The sequence below is a fragment of the Onychomys torridus genome, chromosome 9, assembly GCF_903995425.1.
Source record: "Onychomys torridus chromosome 9, mOncTor1.1, whole genome shotgun sequence".
Lineage (NCBI taxonomy): Eukaryota > Metazoa > Chordata > Mammalia > Rodentia > Cricetidae > Onychomys > Onychomys torridus.
In genome coordinates, this window is record NC_050451.1 from 41,896,548 (window position 1) to 41,917,672 (window position 21,125).

The 21,125-nt window shown below is 39.6% G+C and overlaps 1 protein-coding gene across 1 annotated transcript; it reads left to right on the forward strand.

Annotated features, from left to right (window-relative positions):
* Positions 1 to 10,162: 10,162 nt before the first annotated feature.
* On the forward strand, positions 10,163 to 11,089 carry LOC118590886 (olfactory receptor 1509). Its single transcript, XM_036198667.1, has one exon. It carries the CDS (start codon positions 10,163 to 10,165, stop codon positions 11,087 to 11,089), a length of 927 nt encoding a protein of 308 aa, XP_036054560.1.
* Positions 11,090 to 21,125: the final 10,036 nt, after the last annotated feature.

The window sequence follows — 21,125 nt, forward strand, 5'->3', positions numbered from 1 at the left end:
ACTTGCCCAAGTGTATTCTTTAAATGTATCAATTCACAAAAAGGTCTTCACTTGTTAATGAAGTCATGTGGGCAACAAAAGATCCTGAGCTTGACTTGATTTGACATAAATTCCTTAACAAGTCATATTTTCCTAGAACAAAATTTTAAACTTAATGTTAGTATCAGGTCATATCTCCTCAAGTAACCATGCATTTATAGTACCTAGAACAAATATTTTTATTGTATGCAAAACGTGCAGAATGAATGTCTTACCTTTGAGTGACAAATCTGGGGAGGTATTAATGTACGTTCTAGTGGATGTCATACTTAGTGACTGCATGAAGTGACACTGGAAAAGCGAGGCTTAATTCTTCTTTTCTTGGCCAGAAAGAAGGAAAAAGTATTGGAAAGGATAAATCAGAATTTTCAGAGAAAGGAAAACCTTTAAAAATAACCCAAAGGACCAATATTACAATGATATAATTATTCACACAGAAGACCAGTTACCTAAATCAGAATGAGTTACTTATTTAAACTCTTTCACTGCTTGTATTTTATCTCTTGAAGGAATTACAAGAAGAGTGAATGAAAGAACATAATACCACTCTATGCATCAGCCAGATCATTTCTGGACAGCTGGAGAAGATCGGTAGTGACAGCACCCTCTATTGACACTCCTTCCCATCCTTTCGTGGGTCTGCACCTGGTGGCACTGTGACACCACACTGAACAAGATTCTTTTCCAGGTATTTATCGGATACATTGTATCTATGTGGTGGCTCAGAAACTTAACAGCAGTACTTTTAACTTAGATTGATTTTAATCCCTCTTCTGTATCCAGAATCGGCCATATTTTCTTTTTTAATGTGCTGCTTCTATAAAGGTGCCACTCTACAAGTGTCCCCGAATACGTTACATGCATCCCAGTAGTACACACATGCACGCACATGTACACACGTGTACACACACACACACACACACACACACACACACACACACCCTAGATGCCGTAGATATTTGAGGCTATGGTTTGTTACCGTTTCTAGTCTTCTTTCTTCTTCTGATTACTGAAAGAATCAATGGACTGTAGGTTTGGAGTCGGGAGGGAACAACACTCTCTCTTCCCTCTGCTTCTTCGTGTTTGACTCTCTAGCACAATTCCTACAAGAGTTCATAGAATGATTGCTGAGCTTGACAAAATCTTCCAGAGAAGAAACCTTACTACCATGTGCTCACCTATTTCTTGCTTGTTTGTCTCATCACCGGAGGAAAACACGTGGTCTGAAAGCCAGCTCAAAGATCAGCTTTGGGATGCTCCTGAGAAGATATGGAGAACTAGCTGAGGCACGGTGGCTTACTTAAGCTGCCTGGGGCTTCCCTATTAGGATTGTTCTCTGGGGCTCATCATGACTGCACCCATGCTTGTGGGATGTGAAGTTGAGGCATTGCTCTGCATGCAGAGCAGAAGGCATCCCTGTGTTTCTTCTTTGAGTGCAATTTTCCTTCTCAGAGGCGTTGTTCTCTGTGTTGGCCACCAGGCAGGTGATCTCTTTTATACAGTAAAGAGTCGAGTCTTGAAAATAGAACGTGATGTAGACTATTTTAAAGACAAAAAAGAAAAGAAAAAGAAAAAGAAAGAAAAAAAGAAATGAAGTACAAACTTGCAAAAGATCCAAGAATTAATTTAACTCAGTTGTCTGCAGTAATCCGCTAAACAGGGGGGAGTCCTTTAGCTGGTGATGGGATGGAGTTCTAATATTGACATGATGCAGCCAGGCCTAAAACGTTCCTGAAGCCTATTGCACTCCATTTTACTAGGGCTGTGAAGCTGTCAAAAGTTTAAAGTGTCTTTGTGAGCACCTCCGTGCCTCTTTCTACCCCCAACATGTTACTAGTGTACAGCGTTTTTTCATACTAGATTCATTCAAGCAGGGTCTTGGCAACCCAGCATTTTATAGATACACCTGAAGCTAAAATGGTAGGCTACCGTGATGGGCACTGAGGCTTCCCTTTGCCAAAGGAGCCTCTTCTAAGTGTCTCTTCACTGAGGTTTGGCCCTGCAGTGTTCAAATAGAGGTCATGTAGAAACATACAGCAGAGGTCAGGAAATACAGTTTGGGGATTTCGGATACAACGACAGACACCACCAGGAGGCTTAAGCTGAGGAGTCTGAAAGCAAAGGGCTATAGTCTCTGGCAAAGCAGTAACCTCTACAGAGGAGTAATCAACAAAAGGGAAAGTCATTGCGGCCTGTGATGGGGAGCTGCTGTGGGAATTCTAAAACTCTAGGAGAAGCTAAATAGGCAAGCTGGCAGCTGGCTTTCCCTGCCTCACGATGCACATCTTGGCACATTCCTCATGCCCAATGGGGGGGTTCTGGCCCTTTGGCTTTCCTGCTCCATGATAGAATACACATCTACTGCTACTTACAGTCAGCTTGTCTCCCCAAAGTTTGGTCTTTTCACTGTTTTTTATTTGTAATATTACTTAAATTTTTTTTTCAGCTAAGAAGTATTTAGTGAGGGTGTGTGTGTGTGTGTGTGTGTGTGACAAGTACTTTGTTATAGGGATAGAAAAATAAATATTTCCCTTTCCTCAAGGGTGCATGGTTAGAACCTATTGTTCCTTAAAGGCCACTTCGTGTTTCCTTGCTTACTTTTCATTTATTGTGCTTTAAGCAGCATGGTGCTGTGTTTCAGCATGCAGGCTTTGGAAAGTTTGATCCCTCCTCCTTAGCCTCCAAAGCGATAAGATTATAGGTGTGTGCTACAACACCCAGATAATAATACAATACCCAGATAATAATTTTCTTTATTTTAAAAGGCTCATTACTAAGTCATTTCCTTCCACCTTCCTCTTTCTCCCTCCATTTTTTTTTTCTGTTGAGTATCAAACATAGGGCCTTGTGTATGTTAAGTGAATGCTTAACCACAGGGCTGCTCTGCAGCCCCAAAGAGGCAATTTTGAGAACTTTCTTTTTATTTATTCTTTGAACCTTTCACATCATGCTTCTAGATCCTATTCCTTTTCCTCTGCCCTTGCAACCTCCTTCCCCAAATAAAATAAAATAAAATAAAATTTAAGAGGAAGAAACAATAGGAAAAATCATTCTTGTCACAGGAGCTGTGTGACAGAATGAGTCACGCAGTAAACCCTTTTATTCATATATCTTTATTTACAAGTGTTCATGGTAAAGAGTCATTGGTTTGGTTTGAGGCCCCTGGTTTCTGCCACACTATGCTGGGCCCTCACTGGGACTCCTCTTGAATATCATGTTGCTGCCCTGTGTCATTGAGATCCTGCAGTATTTGGATCTGCAGGACCGGTCCCTTCACTTGCTCCAGCAGATCATAGGTGGGTTGGATGTTGGAGTGGGCCAACTCATAACCCTGGTTCTGGGCCTGGGTATTGCAGGGTTAGTCAGCTGCCAGCTCTCCCCTGTCCTCACCACCAGGCTGCCCTCTCCAGCACTGCCCTGGCTACTTCACGCCTTGTAGCAATGAGCAAGGGGTGGGGCCAGTTCTCCTGCCTTCACACCCTTAGAATTGGTATCCCACACCTACATCTTCAGGGCCAGCTCCACTGTGCTGCCCAGCCGAGTGCTGCAGTTGGTAGGGGGGAAGGGTCAGCTACCTCGCCCACCACAGGTGGTAGGGGCAAGGCAGGGGAGGGCACCTTTCCCTTGCCCTCACCAATACATGGATGTGGCCAGCTATCCCACTCTCACACCCTCAGGGTCAGCTCACCTTTGTCTCTGCCAATGGGTCAGCTCTACTGTGCTGCCCAGGTGAGGAGCAGGGCCCACTTTCCTGAGTGCTGCAGCTGTTAAGGGGAAGGGAAACAGCATCTATTCCTCCCCCCTCCCACAAAGAGGTATTTCTTAATTAACATTTTTACTCAATAATTTGAATTTAATAGTTTTTATTTAATAGCCTTATTTTGCAATGTGCTAAGTCTAACTTTTTCTGTATTTGAAAGTCCTCATAGATTGAGACTATAATTCAACAGTAGAGTACCTGCCTAGCCCCATGCATTAAATGGGTTCAGTTGCCAGTATCATTAAAAAAAACAAACCAAACCAAACCAAAGCAAAACGGCTGTGTGACTTCATGTTTTAGTGAAGACAGAGATGATGTCTAGCGCAAGTATCTTTCTTTATAAAAGATACAATTGTAGAGAGATATGTTTGTGCATGAGTGTAACTCCAGCACTGATGTGGAAGGCAGTAGGTTCAAAGTCACCCTGCACTACAAAGGGAGTTCTAGGCCAGCCTGCATAGTATAGTGAGACCGTTTCACAAAGCAAGACAAATAACACTACAACCATATTATAATCCCTTAGACACAGACAAGGAAGAAATTACTTGTAATTCTATGAGGTCACCATGTTTTTGATATCTTCTCTCCATACATTCTTTTAATATTCTCTTTTTAAAGCATGCCTAGTACATAAACAATTATAGAATATAATATAAAAATTAGTAAAATCTTCCTATTCCTTTCTATCCCATGCTCATGGAAGCAAACAATATTAAAATTTGATGTGTATTCTTCAACATCTACTATTTTAGAAATATATACAAATAGAAATAATGAATATTTACATATATTTGTATATTAATATATGTATATGTATATATATATACACATATACATACACAACTGTCGCTTGATTCCTTCTCGTGTTCCTTTCTTCTTCTCTCCTACCTTTTTTAACATTCACAATATGTTCATAATAGATTCTTTTCACTTAATGTACCATTGGAATTTCTTTGAAATTGGTTGTTTGTGATCATGACTATACATTGGAATCACCAAGGAGAGATGAATTAATTGTTTGAGGTGAGCCTGGACATCAAAATTTATAAAAATCATTTAAGTAGTTCTGATCTGTAGCCATGTTGAGAACTGCTGCCTTAGGTTACTACACATAAATCCAATTCATTAATGGTTCCGCTGTATTCCATAATGTGCCTGTACCAAAAATGATTTATTCACAGGGATCAGCAGTTACGAACACTGGCTACTCTTCCATAGGACCTGGGTTCAATTCCTAATACCCACATGGCAGCTCATAAATGTCTGTAATTTCAGTTCCAGGGGATCTGGCATTCTTTTCTAGTCACCATTGACACCAGACATGCACAAGTTGCACAGATATATATTTAGGCAAAACAAGCATACCCCTAAAATAATAAGATAAAACTTAGGAAACTTTGAAAAATCATTTATTTCTGTATTGATGACTATTGTTTATTCCCAATACTCAGTTTTACTAAAAAGTATTCCTTTATAAAAATTAATTAATTTTATATCCCAGCCACAGTTTCCCTTCCCGCCTCTTCTCCCAGTTCCCCCCACTCTGTCCCCCAATCCACTCCTCCTCCGTTTCTGTTCAGGAAAGGGCAGGTCTCCCCTAGACATCACAAAACATGGCATATCAAGTTGCAGTAAGACTAACCACCTCCCCATGTGGTTAAGGCTGGGCAATGCAATCCAGTCTGAGGAGTAGGGCCCCCAAAGCCAGCAAAAGTCAGAGACAGCCCTTATTCCTGCTGTTAGGAGTCCCACAAGAGGACCAAGCTACACAAGTATCACATATATGCAGAGGGCCACAGCCAGTCCCTTGCAGGCTCCCTGGTTGTTGGTTGGTTCAGTCTCTGTGAGTCCCTATGAATCCAGGTTAGTTGTTTCTGTGTTTCCTTGTGATGCCCTTGACCCCTCTGGCCCCTACAAAAAAGTATTTCAATAAGCATGTATCTTTAGTTACTAGTTACCAGTTCCCTTGGTTCTATGAAATACAATCTTAAAAAAAAAAAGAAAAGGAAAGAAATACAGTCTTGAAAATGGGATTCTTTGGTCTAGAAGTATAGACATTAAAATTCTCATTGATACTGTCAACTTAGCCCACAAAAAGATTTAAGAATACCGACTTTCAGTAACACTATGTAAAGAATGATCAGGTTTTTTTATGCTTTGGTCAATGTGACAAAACCAAATGTAGTTGGTTTTAGCCTCTAACTTCCACTGAAGTTGAACAGCTTTCACTTAGACATGCTTCTCATTTGTGATTCCTTTCCTGTGACCTTTGTGTTTATATTATTTGCTCATTTTTCAGTTTGATCATTTGTCTTTTACTATCAAATTTTATGGATTTTTGAATAAGAGAGTATTCTCCTTTTCTGTCATATGTGTTCTATCACTTTTCCTCATCTTCTCGTCTTTTGATAACAAATCTAGCACCACTATCTAACAGGATGACTACCAAATGTCAAGATGTTGAGAATACACTATCAAGCTGGGTGGTGGTGGCTTAAGGCTTTAATCCCAGCACTCAGGAGGCAGAGGCAGGTGGATCTCTGTGAGTTCGAGGCCAGCCTGGTCTACAGAGAGAATACACTATCAAATGTCGCTCTTATGTATTGTATTCAATAGCTGTCATGTTGGTAATCTTGTCGCCATCATTTCGAATGTCTTGATACAAGTCTGGTCAAATTTCACTGCGTTCATTCTGACTTCCCCTGCCCAACCCCATGACTGTTAGATTGCTTCAAATAGTACTAGGTTTAATATTCCTCCACCATTAGCTTTTTCTGTGGTTTGGATACTGTAAGAGATTACCTTGCCATAAGTGAAATAATTGGATCAAAGCTTCATTGTTTTGATGACTTGTGCTGATTGTCTTATTTACAGTTTATGGTCTTCCTAACCAGCATGAACAATTAGGAGCAAAGTGATAGTATTTGTACATAATATTTTCTGGCAGAAAAGTCATATTATAGAATTTAAAGAATCATAATTTGTGGCTTATTAGTTCTATTGTGAGGGGATGATTGGATTCACAATGCCTAAGAAGTTAGTTTAGTACAAATAAAATGGTTTTGGAAACTTACAATGTAAGGCACCTTCAAAGTACTGCAAGAGGTAGATCACATGGTTATTACTTTTTGAAAAATTAAAAGTTTTGTACAATTAAAATCTAATTATGTTATTTCCCCCTTCCCTTTCATCTCATATGCCCTCCCTCTTGAATTCATAGCCACTATTACTTTAATGATTATCATATATATACAATATATATGTATAATATACAATATTTATACATGAGTATATACATGCATAAATATGTAAACATAACTTGCTCAATCCATTGAACATTTAGTGTTACTTGTGTATATATCATTTCAGAGCCGTCAACTTGGTATTGGATAACCAAATAGAAGGCTCAACCCTGGGGAGATTATTTCTTCTACTCTCAGTATTCTTTAGTTGCTTGTACTTCTCTGTTTAGGGCCCATGAGATTCCCCTCTTCATGGTAGTGTGTCTATTGGTATTGTTCTTGTTCAGGTCTTGTTTAGGTAGCCGTATCAAAGTATCATGGGTGAGGCTGTCATTTCTAGGGGACACATTCTCACAGCAGATTTTCCTGGTCCTCTGGCTCTTACAATTTTTCTGCTACTTCTGTACTTCTAGATACAAGTTTAGTTAATAAGAATAAAAACTAAATCTCTTACTTTCTCTTTTTTAAATTTTAAATATATTTATTAATTAAAATTTTTTTCATTTTACGTACCAACCCCAGTTCCCCCTCCCTCCCCTTCTCCCACCTCCTCACCTCTCTCCCACTCTACCCCCATCCACTCCTCAGAGTGGGTAAGGCCTCCCATGGTAGTCAACAAAGTCTGGCATACCAAGTTGAAGGAGAGCCTAGCCCCTCCCCATTGTATCAAGGCTGAGCAAGGTATCCCACCACAGGGAATGGGCTCCAAAAAGCCAGTTTATGCACCTGGGATAAGTCCTGGTCCTACTGCCAGGAACCCCACAAACAGATCAAGCCACACAACTGTCACCCACATTCAGCCGATCTAGTTTGGTCCCATGAAGGTTCCGGGGCTGTCAGTCCAGAGTCAGTGAGCTCCAACTAGTACCGTCAGCTGTCTCTGTGGGTTTCCCCATCATGATCTTGATCCTCTTCTTCTTCTTCTTCTTCTTCTTCTTCTTCTTCTTCTTCTTCTTCTCCTCCTCCTCCTCCTCCTCCTCCTCCTCCTCCTCCTCCTCTCCTTCTCCTTCTCCTTCTCCTTCTTCTTTGAATGCCGAATGCCATTTATTGAAGGAGGGAGGAGGTCTTAAATACAGGCTTACAGCACAATGGGAGAACCCTGGTGAGCAGAGGTTCACTTCTGATTGTTTTTTTTTTTTTTTTTGGGTCTGAGGATCGAACCTTGAGCCTTGCACTTGTTAGGCCAGTGCTCTACCACTGAGCTAAATCCCCAACCCCACTTCTGATGTTTTACAATCTTGCATCTAAGCTGTTAACGCCCAATATGCTGGATACACAGACAAGGAGCTTCCCTTAAGCATTCAGGAGGGTGGAATCTGGCAGGGAATTAGCACAGGGATGATATCATGGTCAAGGTCAGCAAGCAATGCAACAGTTACCCAAAATGGGAGCCAGGACCCTATATGTCCTCTCCTATTACTAAAAGATGAGCTTCTGACTTAGGTTGTGTGGGACATCAGCAGGTCATCTTACCCGTCATGGAGACACCTGTCCAGGCCTCACAGGCATTCTGTCTTAGGTTGGTGAGTGCCCCCCCAGGTATTACCCATCTGTGAATACTCATTATCATACAAGCTCAATCATGTGAGAGCTGCAGAGTTAACTGTTGCCAAAGATCTCTAAGTGTCGCTGGGCTTGCAATCTGTGTGTTCGACACAGAAAAGACCAACAGAAGTCTTAACCCACCCATAGCCAGTAGGCTAAAGGCAACTGAGCCATTCCCTTCCTTAATAAGCCTTACTGCAAATTGGAGTCCTTGTAAGATGGTATCCTGAGAGCAAATGGAACTTGAGTTTGTAAATTTATAACTTTCAAAGCCAATCGAAATGTATATAACTATTGATTTAAATTTGTCATGCCCAATAGAATGAAAGATTAATTAACTGTGGTGGCTACTTTTGCTGCCAGGGTCTCCACTGTGCTAGCTGTGTAGTAACCAATTATGAAATGGCAATCCCAGAAACAGTAGTAGCAGTGGTTGTCACTGTTATAACAGCAACAACAGCAGCAGCGATATCAAATTCTCTTCTGGAGCGTGTGGGTATCCATTGGCATGGACACAACTCAAGGAACATGAACTGCCTAGGCCCATTATTCTTGATCCCAGCATGACTTAAGCTGTCAGCTCTGCAAATGAACAACTAAGAACCATAAAGGAAAAACAGGTAGCTCACAAGGAGCAGAACTAATGGTCTCATAATGGCTACATTCAGACTCACAAATTTTAAGGTATCTTCAAAGGGGGCTAAATGAATTTCAGGAGGCAAAAAATGTTGCACAGAGCCATTCCTGAGAAGTAGGTACTGCTCCAGCTTGAATAGGATTGTGAGAATGAAAATGCTTAGCTGGCATAATACTGTTACTAAATGGAGGTCTGTGATCTTCAGTGTTATCCTTAATCTCTGAGGTGTCTGGGTGATACCTTCTCAAAAATACTTGAAAAAGCAGTTACCATACATTACCTTCTGGAGAATCTAACCGCATGGCTGCAGTTCCTAGGCTTACGTTAATGCTTGCCAAAGCTGGTCATATTGGGCTTTCAATCCCCATTGGCCTTGGAAGGGGAGAGTTTTTCACAAAGGCTCAATAGGTCTCTGCCATGTTGGGCTTCAGCTGTAGCCACAGGGTGCACTCAGCCACTCAGAAACCCAATGCTAAATCTCTTACTATTATCTTTCTATTATCGTTAAGTACCATAAAATAATTATAAAAGAGAAGCAGGCTTTTATGGAATCAGGAGAGTTTTTCCTAAAATCAGTGCTCTGGGATAATAAAAATCAAGTTAAAGATGAATAGTATTTTAATGGTTGTAAAAGGACCCTAGATTGGACAAAATGAAAGACTGTTCAAGGTTTCAAAGGTCACTTATCTTAATAGCAAAAGTCAAATAATGAGTGATTTTAGTTGGAGTTTTGCAATTTTAGAATTCTAATCTGATACTATTGGTGGGTTATTTTGAAATGAAAATAGCCAAGTAATTAAAGGGTAAGGATTTTGGATAACTTACACATTCATGCTAAGCCTCATAGAAAAACAGTCATTTCAATCACTTTATCCCTGTATTACTCAGGATAATTTAAAATTTACCTCTCCCCTCCAGATCCTCTGGAACACTCATTAGATGGGAGCTCTAAACCAAACAAGAGTGACTGAGTTTGTTTTCCTGGGCCTCACTGACAACTGGGTGTTGGAGATTCTGTTTTTCATACCATTTACTGTCACTTATGTGCTAACTATTTTGGGGAACATTATCATTGTTGTTACCATAGTTTTTAGTCCACGTCTACACACTCCCATGTACTTCTTTCTGAGCAATCTGTCCTTCATTGATATCTGCCACTCATCTGTCACCGTGCCCAAGATGCTGGAGGGTTTGCTTTTGGAGAGGAAGACCATTTCCTTTGACAACTGCATCGCACAGCTCTTCTTCCTACACCTTTTTGCTTGTGCTGAGATATTTCTGCTGACAATTATGGCGTATGACCGTTATGTGGCTATCTGTATTCCTTTGCACTACCCCACTGTGATGAACATGAAGGTCTGTGTACAGCTTGTCTTTGCGCTGTGGGTGGGGGGCACCATTCATTCACTTGTGCAGACCTTCTTGACTATTCGTCTACCCTACTGTGGCCCGAACGTTATCGACAGCTACTTCTGTGATGTTCCTCCTGTCATCAAGCTGGCCTGCACAGATACATACCTCACAGGGATTCTGATCGTGTCCAATAGCGGAACCATCTCCCTCACCTGTTTCCTAGCCTTGGTCACTTCCTACACAGTAATCCTGTTTTCTCTTCGAAAACAGTCAGCGGAAGGTCGTCGGAAAGCCCTGTCCACCTGCTCCTCCCACTTCATGGTGGTTGCCCTGTTCTTTGGGCCATGTATCTTCATCTACACTCGGCCAGACACCAGCTTCTCCATTGACAAGGTAGTATCTGTCTTCTACACAGTGGTCACCCCTTTGTTGAATCCTCTCATTTACACCTTGAGGAATGAGGAGGTGAAGAATGCCATGAAGCATCTCAGGCAGAGACGAATTTGCTCGTGAAATCATCGTAATGATAGCAATTGTTGTGGCTGCATCCTTGATGTGGAAGTAGCAAGTGGCTCTTAAGCACTGAGCCGTCTCGACAGCCCGGAAAATTTATTTTCTTAATGAAATACTCCAATCAAAAGCTAAACACTTGGATAAAATTGATTCTAACTTTTTTTTTTTTTATTTTTTGTGGTTGACCCTTTCACACTGGAATCTGTCTACCTCAAAGTCTCAAAGATTTTTGGCTAAGTTTTACTTTACATGTTTTATAGTTTTATCTTTAAATTCTAGCTGCATGATCTCTTTGGGGCTCAGTTTTTGTATGAAATAAGTACATTTGAGATTCACTTTATTCATCCATTGACTTGAATTGGCACAATTTGAGATGACTGTTTTATTATTAAATGACTTCTACTGAAGATGACTTGCTCTTCCAAGTGTGGATTTGTAATTCTTTCCTCTGCCTTATCGACTTACCTGTCTATAGTTACATATGAGCACACTGCCTTGGTTATTTTAGTTTTATAGTGGGATTGAAGAGATGTTATGTGAGTCTTACCTCATTTATGCATTTTTATGTGCATCTTAGGAAAAGTGTCTACAGAGAATGCTGGAATCTAGGCTGGGGTCACATCATCTCCATAGGCAACTTGAGAAAGAGCTAAACTGAACAATATTCAATCTCAATCTGTTAAATTGAATGAGCCCATTATTTGCTTATATTTTCTTTTATATATATTGTTTTTATTTATTCTTTGTGTCTTTCACATCATGCATCTCCATCCCATTCATTTCCCTGTCCCTTTGTATCCACCCTCTGCCCTTGCAACCTATCCCCAAAATAAAAAAAAAATAAAAGAAATAAAATAAAATAAAAATTTAATAGAAAAAAGAAAAAAGAGAGAAAGAAAAATCTACATATATTTTCTTTATTAATATTATCATTTAAGTTTATGATAAAGCATAGTTCTTTAAATTTATCTCAAATATCTTCTTCCTTAAAAGATATACACAATGGATTTTATTCAGTTGTAAAGAAGAATGAAATTATGTCAGTTGCAGGAACATGGATGGAGCTGGAGATGACTACATTAATTGACACAAACCTGAATTGGGCATGGTAGTGCATGCCTATAACTTCAGCATTTCATATGAGGAGGTAGGAAGATCAGGAGTTCAAGGCCAGCTGTGGCTATATTGTGAGTTTAAAGTCAGCTTGGGTTTCATGAGGCCTTGTCTCAAAACAAAACAAAACAAAACAACAACCAACCAACAAAACAATAACAACAACAACAACAACAACAACAGAAAAACAAGACAGACTTGAAATCACAGTCACATGTTTTTACTTATACATGGATTCCTGTAGGTTAAAAAAAAATCAATACAAATAAGACATGACAGCAGGATGAGGACCTTGTAGGAAGCATCTAAAAGAATGGAGTGATGGGAACAAGCAAGGTAATGAAGGGGAAGAGGAACAAATATCTCATAGTTTCTCTCATATGTATGTATATCAGAAATGAGAAGGGGGAATAAGAGAGGGCAATTCTGGAAGTAAAATACAATGACATGAATTTATGAAAAACCATTTTGCATGTTAAAAATTATAAAAAATAAAATCGGACAACATTGAATGAATTGAATGCAGGGCCTTACAGATGTTGACAAGTACTCTACCACTGAGCTGCTGTGCTTTAGTCCTCCTGTATAGCTTTAAGTCTTCTATCTTGGTAGCAGAATCATCTATGAATAAGAGTTTTGCTTCTTCCTTTCTGGTCTGTGCCATGTTTGTTTGTTTGTTTTTTTTTCTGTCTTACTGTGTGTACTAGTTTCTAAAGGACAGTATAGCACAGAGCTTTTGTAGTATAGGCAACTTTGCTCTCAACTGAGGAGGAAGGATTCAGTAGTTTATAAAGTATAGGGTTGGGGCTGGATAGATGACTCAGATTAAGAGTACTGCTGTTCTTGTAGAGTACTTGGGATTGTTTCCCAGCACCCACATAATGACTCACAATCACCTGTAACTCATTCCAAGGGGTCTGACATCCCATCCTCTTCTGACTTCATGAGCTGCTGCATACACATAACACACACATACGTACTCAGGAACACATATACACATTATATATGTTAATTGCAAGAATTTTCTTAGATGTTCTTTCTCAATGTGCAGCAATCTCCTCCTCTATGTAGTTTTCTGTGAATTTTTGACATGAATGAGTGCAGAGTCTTGTCAAATGCCATTTCTGAATTTGGTAGATATATATTTTTTTGGCATATGTTGAGATGGTTATATGTTAGCTATATATTTTTCTTATAAATTTGGTTAACACAGTTCTGTGGTGTGATTGCTTTTATTCCTCACATGATTCATGCAGCTCTCTCCCCCTTTCAGGCTGAGGATTGAACTCATAGACTCATTCATGCTAGGCAAATGATCTGTTGTGTGGTAAGCCCACCAGAGACCACCACATAGACACCCTTAAAGCCAAAAAGAAAGTCTTTATTGTCAGCTAGAGGCTGCATGGGGAATGTGCCCAAACCATGCAGCTCAGAGCTTTACAGCTCTTTTTCTTTTATACCAAAAACCATTTCTGGTTGGCACACTCAGTTAGTAAGAAGTGGAACTATAGAAGCCCAAAAGCAAGGCTAGTGTATTTAGGGACATTTCACTTAGGGACTGTCATTGAACTATGAACTAGGTCTTTGACCCATTTTGGCAGGTGCTAGGGTCTACATGCAGGGTTTTAAGGTCAGAATGGTGCCTCTAACATGATGTCAGTCATGCTAAGGACTTACAGTTTACAGCTCTACCCCTGAGCCACATTCCAGTCTTTCATATTGAAAACTAATTCCCAAAGCATCACTTTTTTTATTTTCAATACTTTAAAATTTGTGATTCTTCTGCCTCAGTTTCCCAAATATGCAATATGACAACGTGAAAAGGTGTGCTTGCTGTTATGAAAACTTGTGTCTGCTGTTCACAAGGCCCTGGCTTTAACCTCTAGAACCACATACCCCAAATAAAAGGTGTTGCTTTTGTGAATCTGATCTAGCACTTGGCTGGAGTAGGAGAATTGAGCGTTTGAGTCAGCTTGGGTTACACAGCCAGACCATGTCAGTAAATAAGTGAATGAATGATTAGACAACCAACAAGTAAATAAAACAGAGGCATGACTTATAGAAGGCGATTAAGCAGGAATAGGCTTAGGTATCCTTACAAGAGCACTTGATGGAGAGTGCTCACACCATCTCACAACCCATCCTTTCTGGCATATGGACAGTAGCAGGTCTCTGCAGAGCACACAGCAGACAGACAGCAATGAGGGAATGAGATGCTGGTCCTGCTACTGAACTTGAACTTCTTAACCTTCAGAACTTTGAAGAGTCAGCTTGGCTTATGGATAACCAGGCATGTGATGGTTATTTATAGCAGCGCAAGGCATGAAACTATGGGGTAAATCACATTGATTTTAGCATGTTAACCCAACCCTGCCCTGTTGGAATAAGTTAACTTGGTTGTAATTCTTTTCACATAACTGCTGAATTTAACTGGCTAATATTTTTTTGTTAAGGATGTTTAATCTACATTCATAGGGGTTATTTAGTTGACTTTGATTGCAGCATATTATTTGGATAGGCCTATTAAACTCACTTTCTATTTTTTTTTTTAACTTTTAGCCTCAATACTTTGTGTTTTATTTTATTTATTTTAAATGTTCTTACCATATAATAACTGTATAATATGACATTCTAAGAATTTCATACATAACTTACTTTGGTCATATTTCCCTGATTACCCTGTTTTGTCCCCCACCCCTGTTACCCCTGTCAACTCCCTCCCTTTTCTCAATTGTTTTTCTATTTTCATGTCTTTTTTGGTGTGTGATCCAATGAGTTTCCTCAGTGTTTTTTTGTTTTTGTTTTTGTTTTGTTTTGTTTGTTTGTTTGTTTGTTTCACTGGAGAGTGGGAGGGAGTTTGTTTACAGGAGCATTTGCATCTTACCAAGTACTATACCACTGAAGAAAATGTCTTTCCTCATCAACTATTATCTGCCTATAAATCCTAACGGAGGGGTGAGGCCCACAAGCCCCTCCCCTTTTCATGATAGGATGTTGACAGTCCCAGTCTTGTGGTGATCTTGTACAATAATCACGGCTGCTGTGAGCTTAAGAATGCAAAGGCCATGCCATGCCTAGAAATCAGCATTTCACACTTCTCCCACTACTTCCTCTGCCCCTTTTGTGATGCTCTCTGATGTCTCATTTGTGACTCAGCACTCATGGCTTAGGAATGAGGGTCTCTGCAATCATGGCTGACTATTGCATAAAGAAGCCCCTGTGACCAGAGCTGGCAGGAACATTATTCTATTGGCATCAGCATAGCTAGGTAGAGGCAGTTTGACAGGCACATCATGTCCATTTAATAACAGCAGTTGTTAGCTTCCCAAGTAAGGCCAATGACTTTCCCAGCCATGAGATTTTGACTGGGGTTATATAGTACTAAATGTGAATTCTATCCCGAAGAGTGGGCTTCAAATCCAGTCAGAATGCAGTGGGTACCACCATAATAGATCTGCCATTGTTGCACCAATGTCTCATCTTGTCTGAATGATTGGTAGCATTACACACATAACCGAATAAGGCTCTTGATGTCACTTCTCCATCAGACCATAGAACACCTTCTAGCATTATGAGAGCTAGGTATCAAGGAGGAAGTTATTAGCCCAGTTCCAGCTTGTTTTATATAGCTCCCATGACCAGAATGCTTGGCATAGTCAGCAATAGGGTCTTACCATGTGGTTCAGGTGGGCAGCCAACAGAAATGGTAATTCCCTATATTGTTTTAGGGGTCTCAGAGGTCTCCCTGACTATGCATCATGTTTTCTTCACACATTCCTGTTTTTGTCCCATAACAGCTATTGTGCATAATGCTACCATAAGCATTGGTATGCAGGTATCTGTGAAATGCTGACTTGGAGTGCTTTGTGTAACCACACCATATGTGTGTGTGTGTATGTGTGTGTGTGTGTGTGTGTGTGTGTGTGTGTGTGTGTGTGTGTGTGTGTCCTACCACCAGGATAGGATATAAGGGTTCCATTTTGCCCACATTCTTAAAATAATTTGTTGTTGTTTTCCTAATGACTGCCATTTTTACTGGGGAGGGATGGAATCTCAATGTATCTTTAATTTTCATTTCTTTGATAACTACTGGTGGGGAACATTTTTTAAATGTTTATTGGCTACTTGTGCTACATCTTTTGGGAATGGTTTGTTCATTTCATTACCCCATTTGTTGATTGGCCTGTTTGATTTTTCTGTAGGTTTTTGGTATATTCTAGATATAAACCTTCTCTGGCTAATGTAAAGCTGGCCAAAATTCTTTCATTTTGTAGGCTGTCCCTTTTTATATAATAACGGTTCCCTTGCTGTGCAGAAGTATTTAATTTCATGAGGATTCATCATTAATTATTAGGATTATTTTCTGAGTGGCTAGAGGAGTCCTATTGAGAAAATCCTTCCCTATATTTTCAAGTGTTTACTTTTTATTTTTACAGTTTTAGAGTTTCCTATTCAAACCACCACTTTCCATTCCCTGGCCTCTAATAGGCTTGTAGCCATATAATGCAAAAGTGTGTTCAGTCCAACTTCAAAAGTCCTCATAGTTTATAAGAGTCTCAATACTACTTAAAAGTACAAAGTTCAAAGTCTCTAATACTCCTGGCAATCTCTTAACTGTAACCTCCTGTAAAATCAAAATTATAAAGCACATCATGTACTTCTGATATACAATGACACAGAATGTACATTACCATTCCAAAAGGGAGGAAAGGGAACATAATGAGGAAATACTGGACCAAAGCAAGATTTACAACCAGTAGGGAAAATTCTAAATTCTGCATCTCCATGTCTGATGTCAAAGCACTCTTCAGATCTCCAACTCCTTTCAGCTTTGTTGGCTGCAACACACTTTCTGTCTTGGGCTGGTTCCACACTCTGCTAGAAGCTTTCCTTCGCAGGAATCTCACAGCTCTGGCATCTCCAACATATTGGGGCATTCAACACAATCCAGGTTTTACTTTCACAGCTTCACACAATGGCCTCTCTGGTCATGCATGCAGGGACACCTCTGACACATGCCTTGCCTCAGCAGCTTTCCTTAGCTGCAGGGGGAGATTCCACAACCTCTTTCTTGTATCCTTAACTCTAAAGACAGAACCACATGGCTGAAACTGCCAAATCCCGCTGCTTGTTGGGGCTGGAACATGTCCCTCTCATTCAAACACATTTTTTTTTTTTTTTAAATCAGCTATCTGTTTTCATTTTCCGTCACTGCTTAAGCTTTTCTTTAATTCATTTTCACAAGTTGGAATCTTAGCTAGGTGGGGTCTTGCCCTGAGGCCACCACTCCCTTTATCCCATTTAGCATTACACTTCCTGGTGTTCCTTTTCTAATAAACTGTAGGTTTTGTATTTTTCCCTGCTCTGCTTGCTCCTTTTTATTACAGATCTGCATAAGAGTGGCAACTCATAACCAAGTAACACAGTCAATACTAGGCTGTCTTGAATTCTCTTCTACCAATATTATTAATTCAAAACTTCAATTTAGCCTCAGGCAGATTTTTGTTTCTGGTTAAGGGCAGAAAGCAGCCACATCCTTCATCGAAATTTCACAAGCATGGTCTCTTATTTACTAATATTCTTCTCCTCTGAAACCTCTTGAGCTGGGTTGTCATAATCTACATTGCTCTCAGCACCACTGTCTTCCATGATCCTACTAGTATGGTCCATTAAGCCCCACTTAATTCATCCAACTGCTTTTCTATCCAAAGTCCCAATGTCTACATTCCACCAACAAGAAGCATGGTCAGGCCTGTCACAGCAATACTCCACTTCTTGGTACTTCTGTTACCAACTTCTATCATGGTTAATCTTCTATTGATGTGAAAGACACCATAACCATGGCAATCCTTAAGAGAGAGCATTTACTTGGGGCTTGCTTATAGTTTCAGAGGTGTGGGAAGCATAGCAGCATGCAGGCAGATATGGTGCTGGAGAAGTAGCTGAGAGCTCAACATATGGATCTACAGGTAGAAAGAGAGCCACTGGGCCTGGAATGGGCTATTGAAACCTCAAAGCCCACCCCATATAAGACCACACCTATTCCAACAAGGCCACACCTCCTAATAATCCCTACCAAGTAGTGGCTAAACATTCAAACATATGAGCTTATGGGGGCTATTATTATTCAAACCACCACCAAACTGTTTAAAAAAACTTTTCCACACTTAGTGTTCTATTCCCCCTCTTTTAACTTATAATTTACTATTCTCCATCCCTTAATGTGTCTTCCCCTTCAAAGGTCAATTTCTGGCTTCCACTTGTGCTCCAAACACATAAAGCAAAGGATTTGAAACTAAGACCCACATATGAGAGAGAAATATGAGACATTTGTCCTATGAGGACTGAGTCACTCTGTACAATTATGTCCCACCCATTTACCAAAATTCATTATTTCATTTTTCTTTACAGTTGAATATTATCTATCTATCTATCTATCTATCTATCTATCTATCTATCTATCTATTTATCTATCTAATGTTATTTTTCTTACCAATCTGGTTTTTGATAAACATCTATTTTGATTCCATTTTCTAGCTATTAAGAGTTGAGCCTTGATGAACATGGATATGAAAGTGTCTTTTTAGCACAATATAAAGTCCTTTGGGTACATGCCCAAGAGCTGTACAGAAGACTCATACGTAAATCTCATTTCTAGTTATTTTAGAAAGATTTATTTATTTTTACACAAGTATCATGGCCTACATGGATGTATATATACCACGAGTGTCTGGTACTTGTGGAGGCCAGAAGAGGTTGTTGGATCCTTTTGGACTGGAGTGACAGATAGTTGTGAGCCACCATGTAGGGGCTGGTAACTGAGTCCAGGTCTTCCACAAGACTAATATGTGCTCTTGACTGGGAGAAGAAAGAAGAAGATCTCAGAGGGAGATGCAACTAGGAAAGATATCAGGAGGATCAACATCATCTGCTTTGAAGATGAAGAGACCACCAGCCCTGGAGAGCAAATGGTTTCTAGATATTGGAAAAGGAACCTGATTCAGAAAACATGCCATCCTGCTGACACCTAGTACTAGGCCAGGGTAGTGAGTGTTGAATGTATGAACCACAGAACTGCAAAGCAATGTTTATGGTGTTTAAAGCACTAGGTTGTAGTAGTTGATCATAGTACCAGTACAAATGTTAGTGCCAGTACTTACCATAAGAACCAAAAAGCATTTTGGGTAACATTTCCATTAACATTTTAAAGTTTGTTTAGGAAAAGTCAACCAATAAAAACAGTTAAGAGGGGAGCTTAGATTTGCACAATTTCAAAGTCTGACTTCTTGAACTTGCTGATCTAGTACAGAATAGGCTTAATAATGCAGTTAGAGATACAAAACCAGAAGTGTGAGGCTCCTATGGAGGGTTTTGCTTAATTTGAAAGGAATTTAGAATCCAATGATATTAACTGACCTTTTGTTAACTTGTAGAAATGATACCCAAGTGTATTCTGGAGATTTAGACACTAGGCAATATGGTGCATCAGGTATGTGATACATAGGTTATCACAGATATACATGGTGCAGAGTGAATGGCTGACCAAATGCAACAAAAAAAGCAAAAAATGGTTGGAGAGGGCAAAGATACAGTCTGTTTAAGTAAACCAGGAGCTTTTCACAAAAGTAATAAAATATGAAAACCATTATGTTCGAATTGATGAAAATGTTCAAAATATCGTCCACCCCTTAATCCTCTTATAGAACTCAAGTAAAAATAAAAGCATTATGTGAAATAGGATGATGAAAAAAGTCTAGATATCACTTTTAAACTCATGTTTAAGAATTCAGAAAAGGGTAATCTAATTACACCTTACATTGTTTACATTCACATGCACTGATATTCAGACTCATTGGTATCTAGTATGTGGAACTAGGTCTCTATTTTGTAACCACAGTGGTTGTCACCTCTTGGAAGAAGCTGTCTCTCCCATCAGAGATCTTTGTTCCTTCTGTTTCTTCTGACTGGAGTGTTTGCTGCTTTTCTTTATTTCATGGTTGGTTCCTTTCATGTTTCATACCTCAGCTAAATTGTGACTTCCTTGAAGAGGTTTCTCTGGACTTCTCAGTGCCCGAGCTACCTCCCCTGCTTGTTTGTGGTGCTCCATTCTTTGACAGCATTTGCTGAATCTATAACTACATTTAGTTGTTCAGATTTTTGCTTTTTCTTTGTACCAGACTGTATACTCCAAATAGGAGTGTCTATGTATTAGTTGTACTTGTAACTATAAATCTAATATCCAGCACAAATTTGATGCTCAGGAAGTATTTGTAAAATAAGAAACAAAAAAATATTTCCATTTCATTACTAGGATGGCAGATTTAGATGAACTCTCAAGAGCATTAGTCACCTCAATGGTTCAAAGTCTCTCTTTGTCACCAGTGACGTTCAAATGTCCTTTGTTTCACTTCCCAGAACTTGGTAAGTCCTCCAGGCAAACACCAGAATGAATAATGCAATGAAGGCAGTCCAGAAATTTGAAGTGTTGTTTACATTTCTGATTAATTGAAAAGCTGGAGCAGCAGAATGAGATAATGAATTCAAGTTGGTATTTTCTCCCAGTTCTTGGAGCAATAGTGGATTGATAGATTTGATTTGAAATCCAATCTAGTGGAATTAAACACAGGGCTTTCTCTATGCCAAATACATATTCTGTGCTGAGCTACATTCTGGGCCTGCTGAATCCTGTCTTTATGATTTTGTAGCAGGGTGACCTTCAGCATGCTATTTGCTCAGTGTGGGCTTTTGTTCCTTGTAGTCAGAAGAGCATATAATCTACTGCTGTTGAGAGAGTTAAGTAAGTTCCCAGTGCCTATGACAATTTTAAGAAGTGGAGGATGTTACCAATCACAGCCTTTATTGTGAGTGTTAGATATAGGACCAGAAGAAAATATTACAAGTCATATCATCTGGTAAATATAAC

Coding starts and splice junctions, on each gene's coding strand:
- LOC118590886 (XM_036198667.1), top strand. CDS start 10,163: ATGGGAGCTCTAAACCAAACAAGAGTGACTGAGTTTGTTTTCCTGGGC.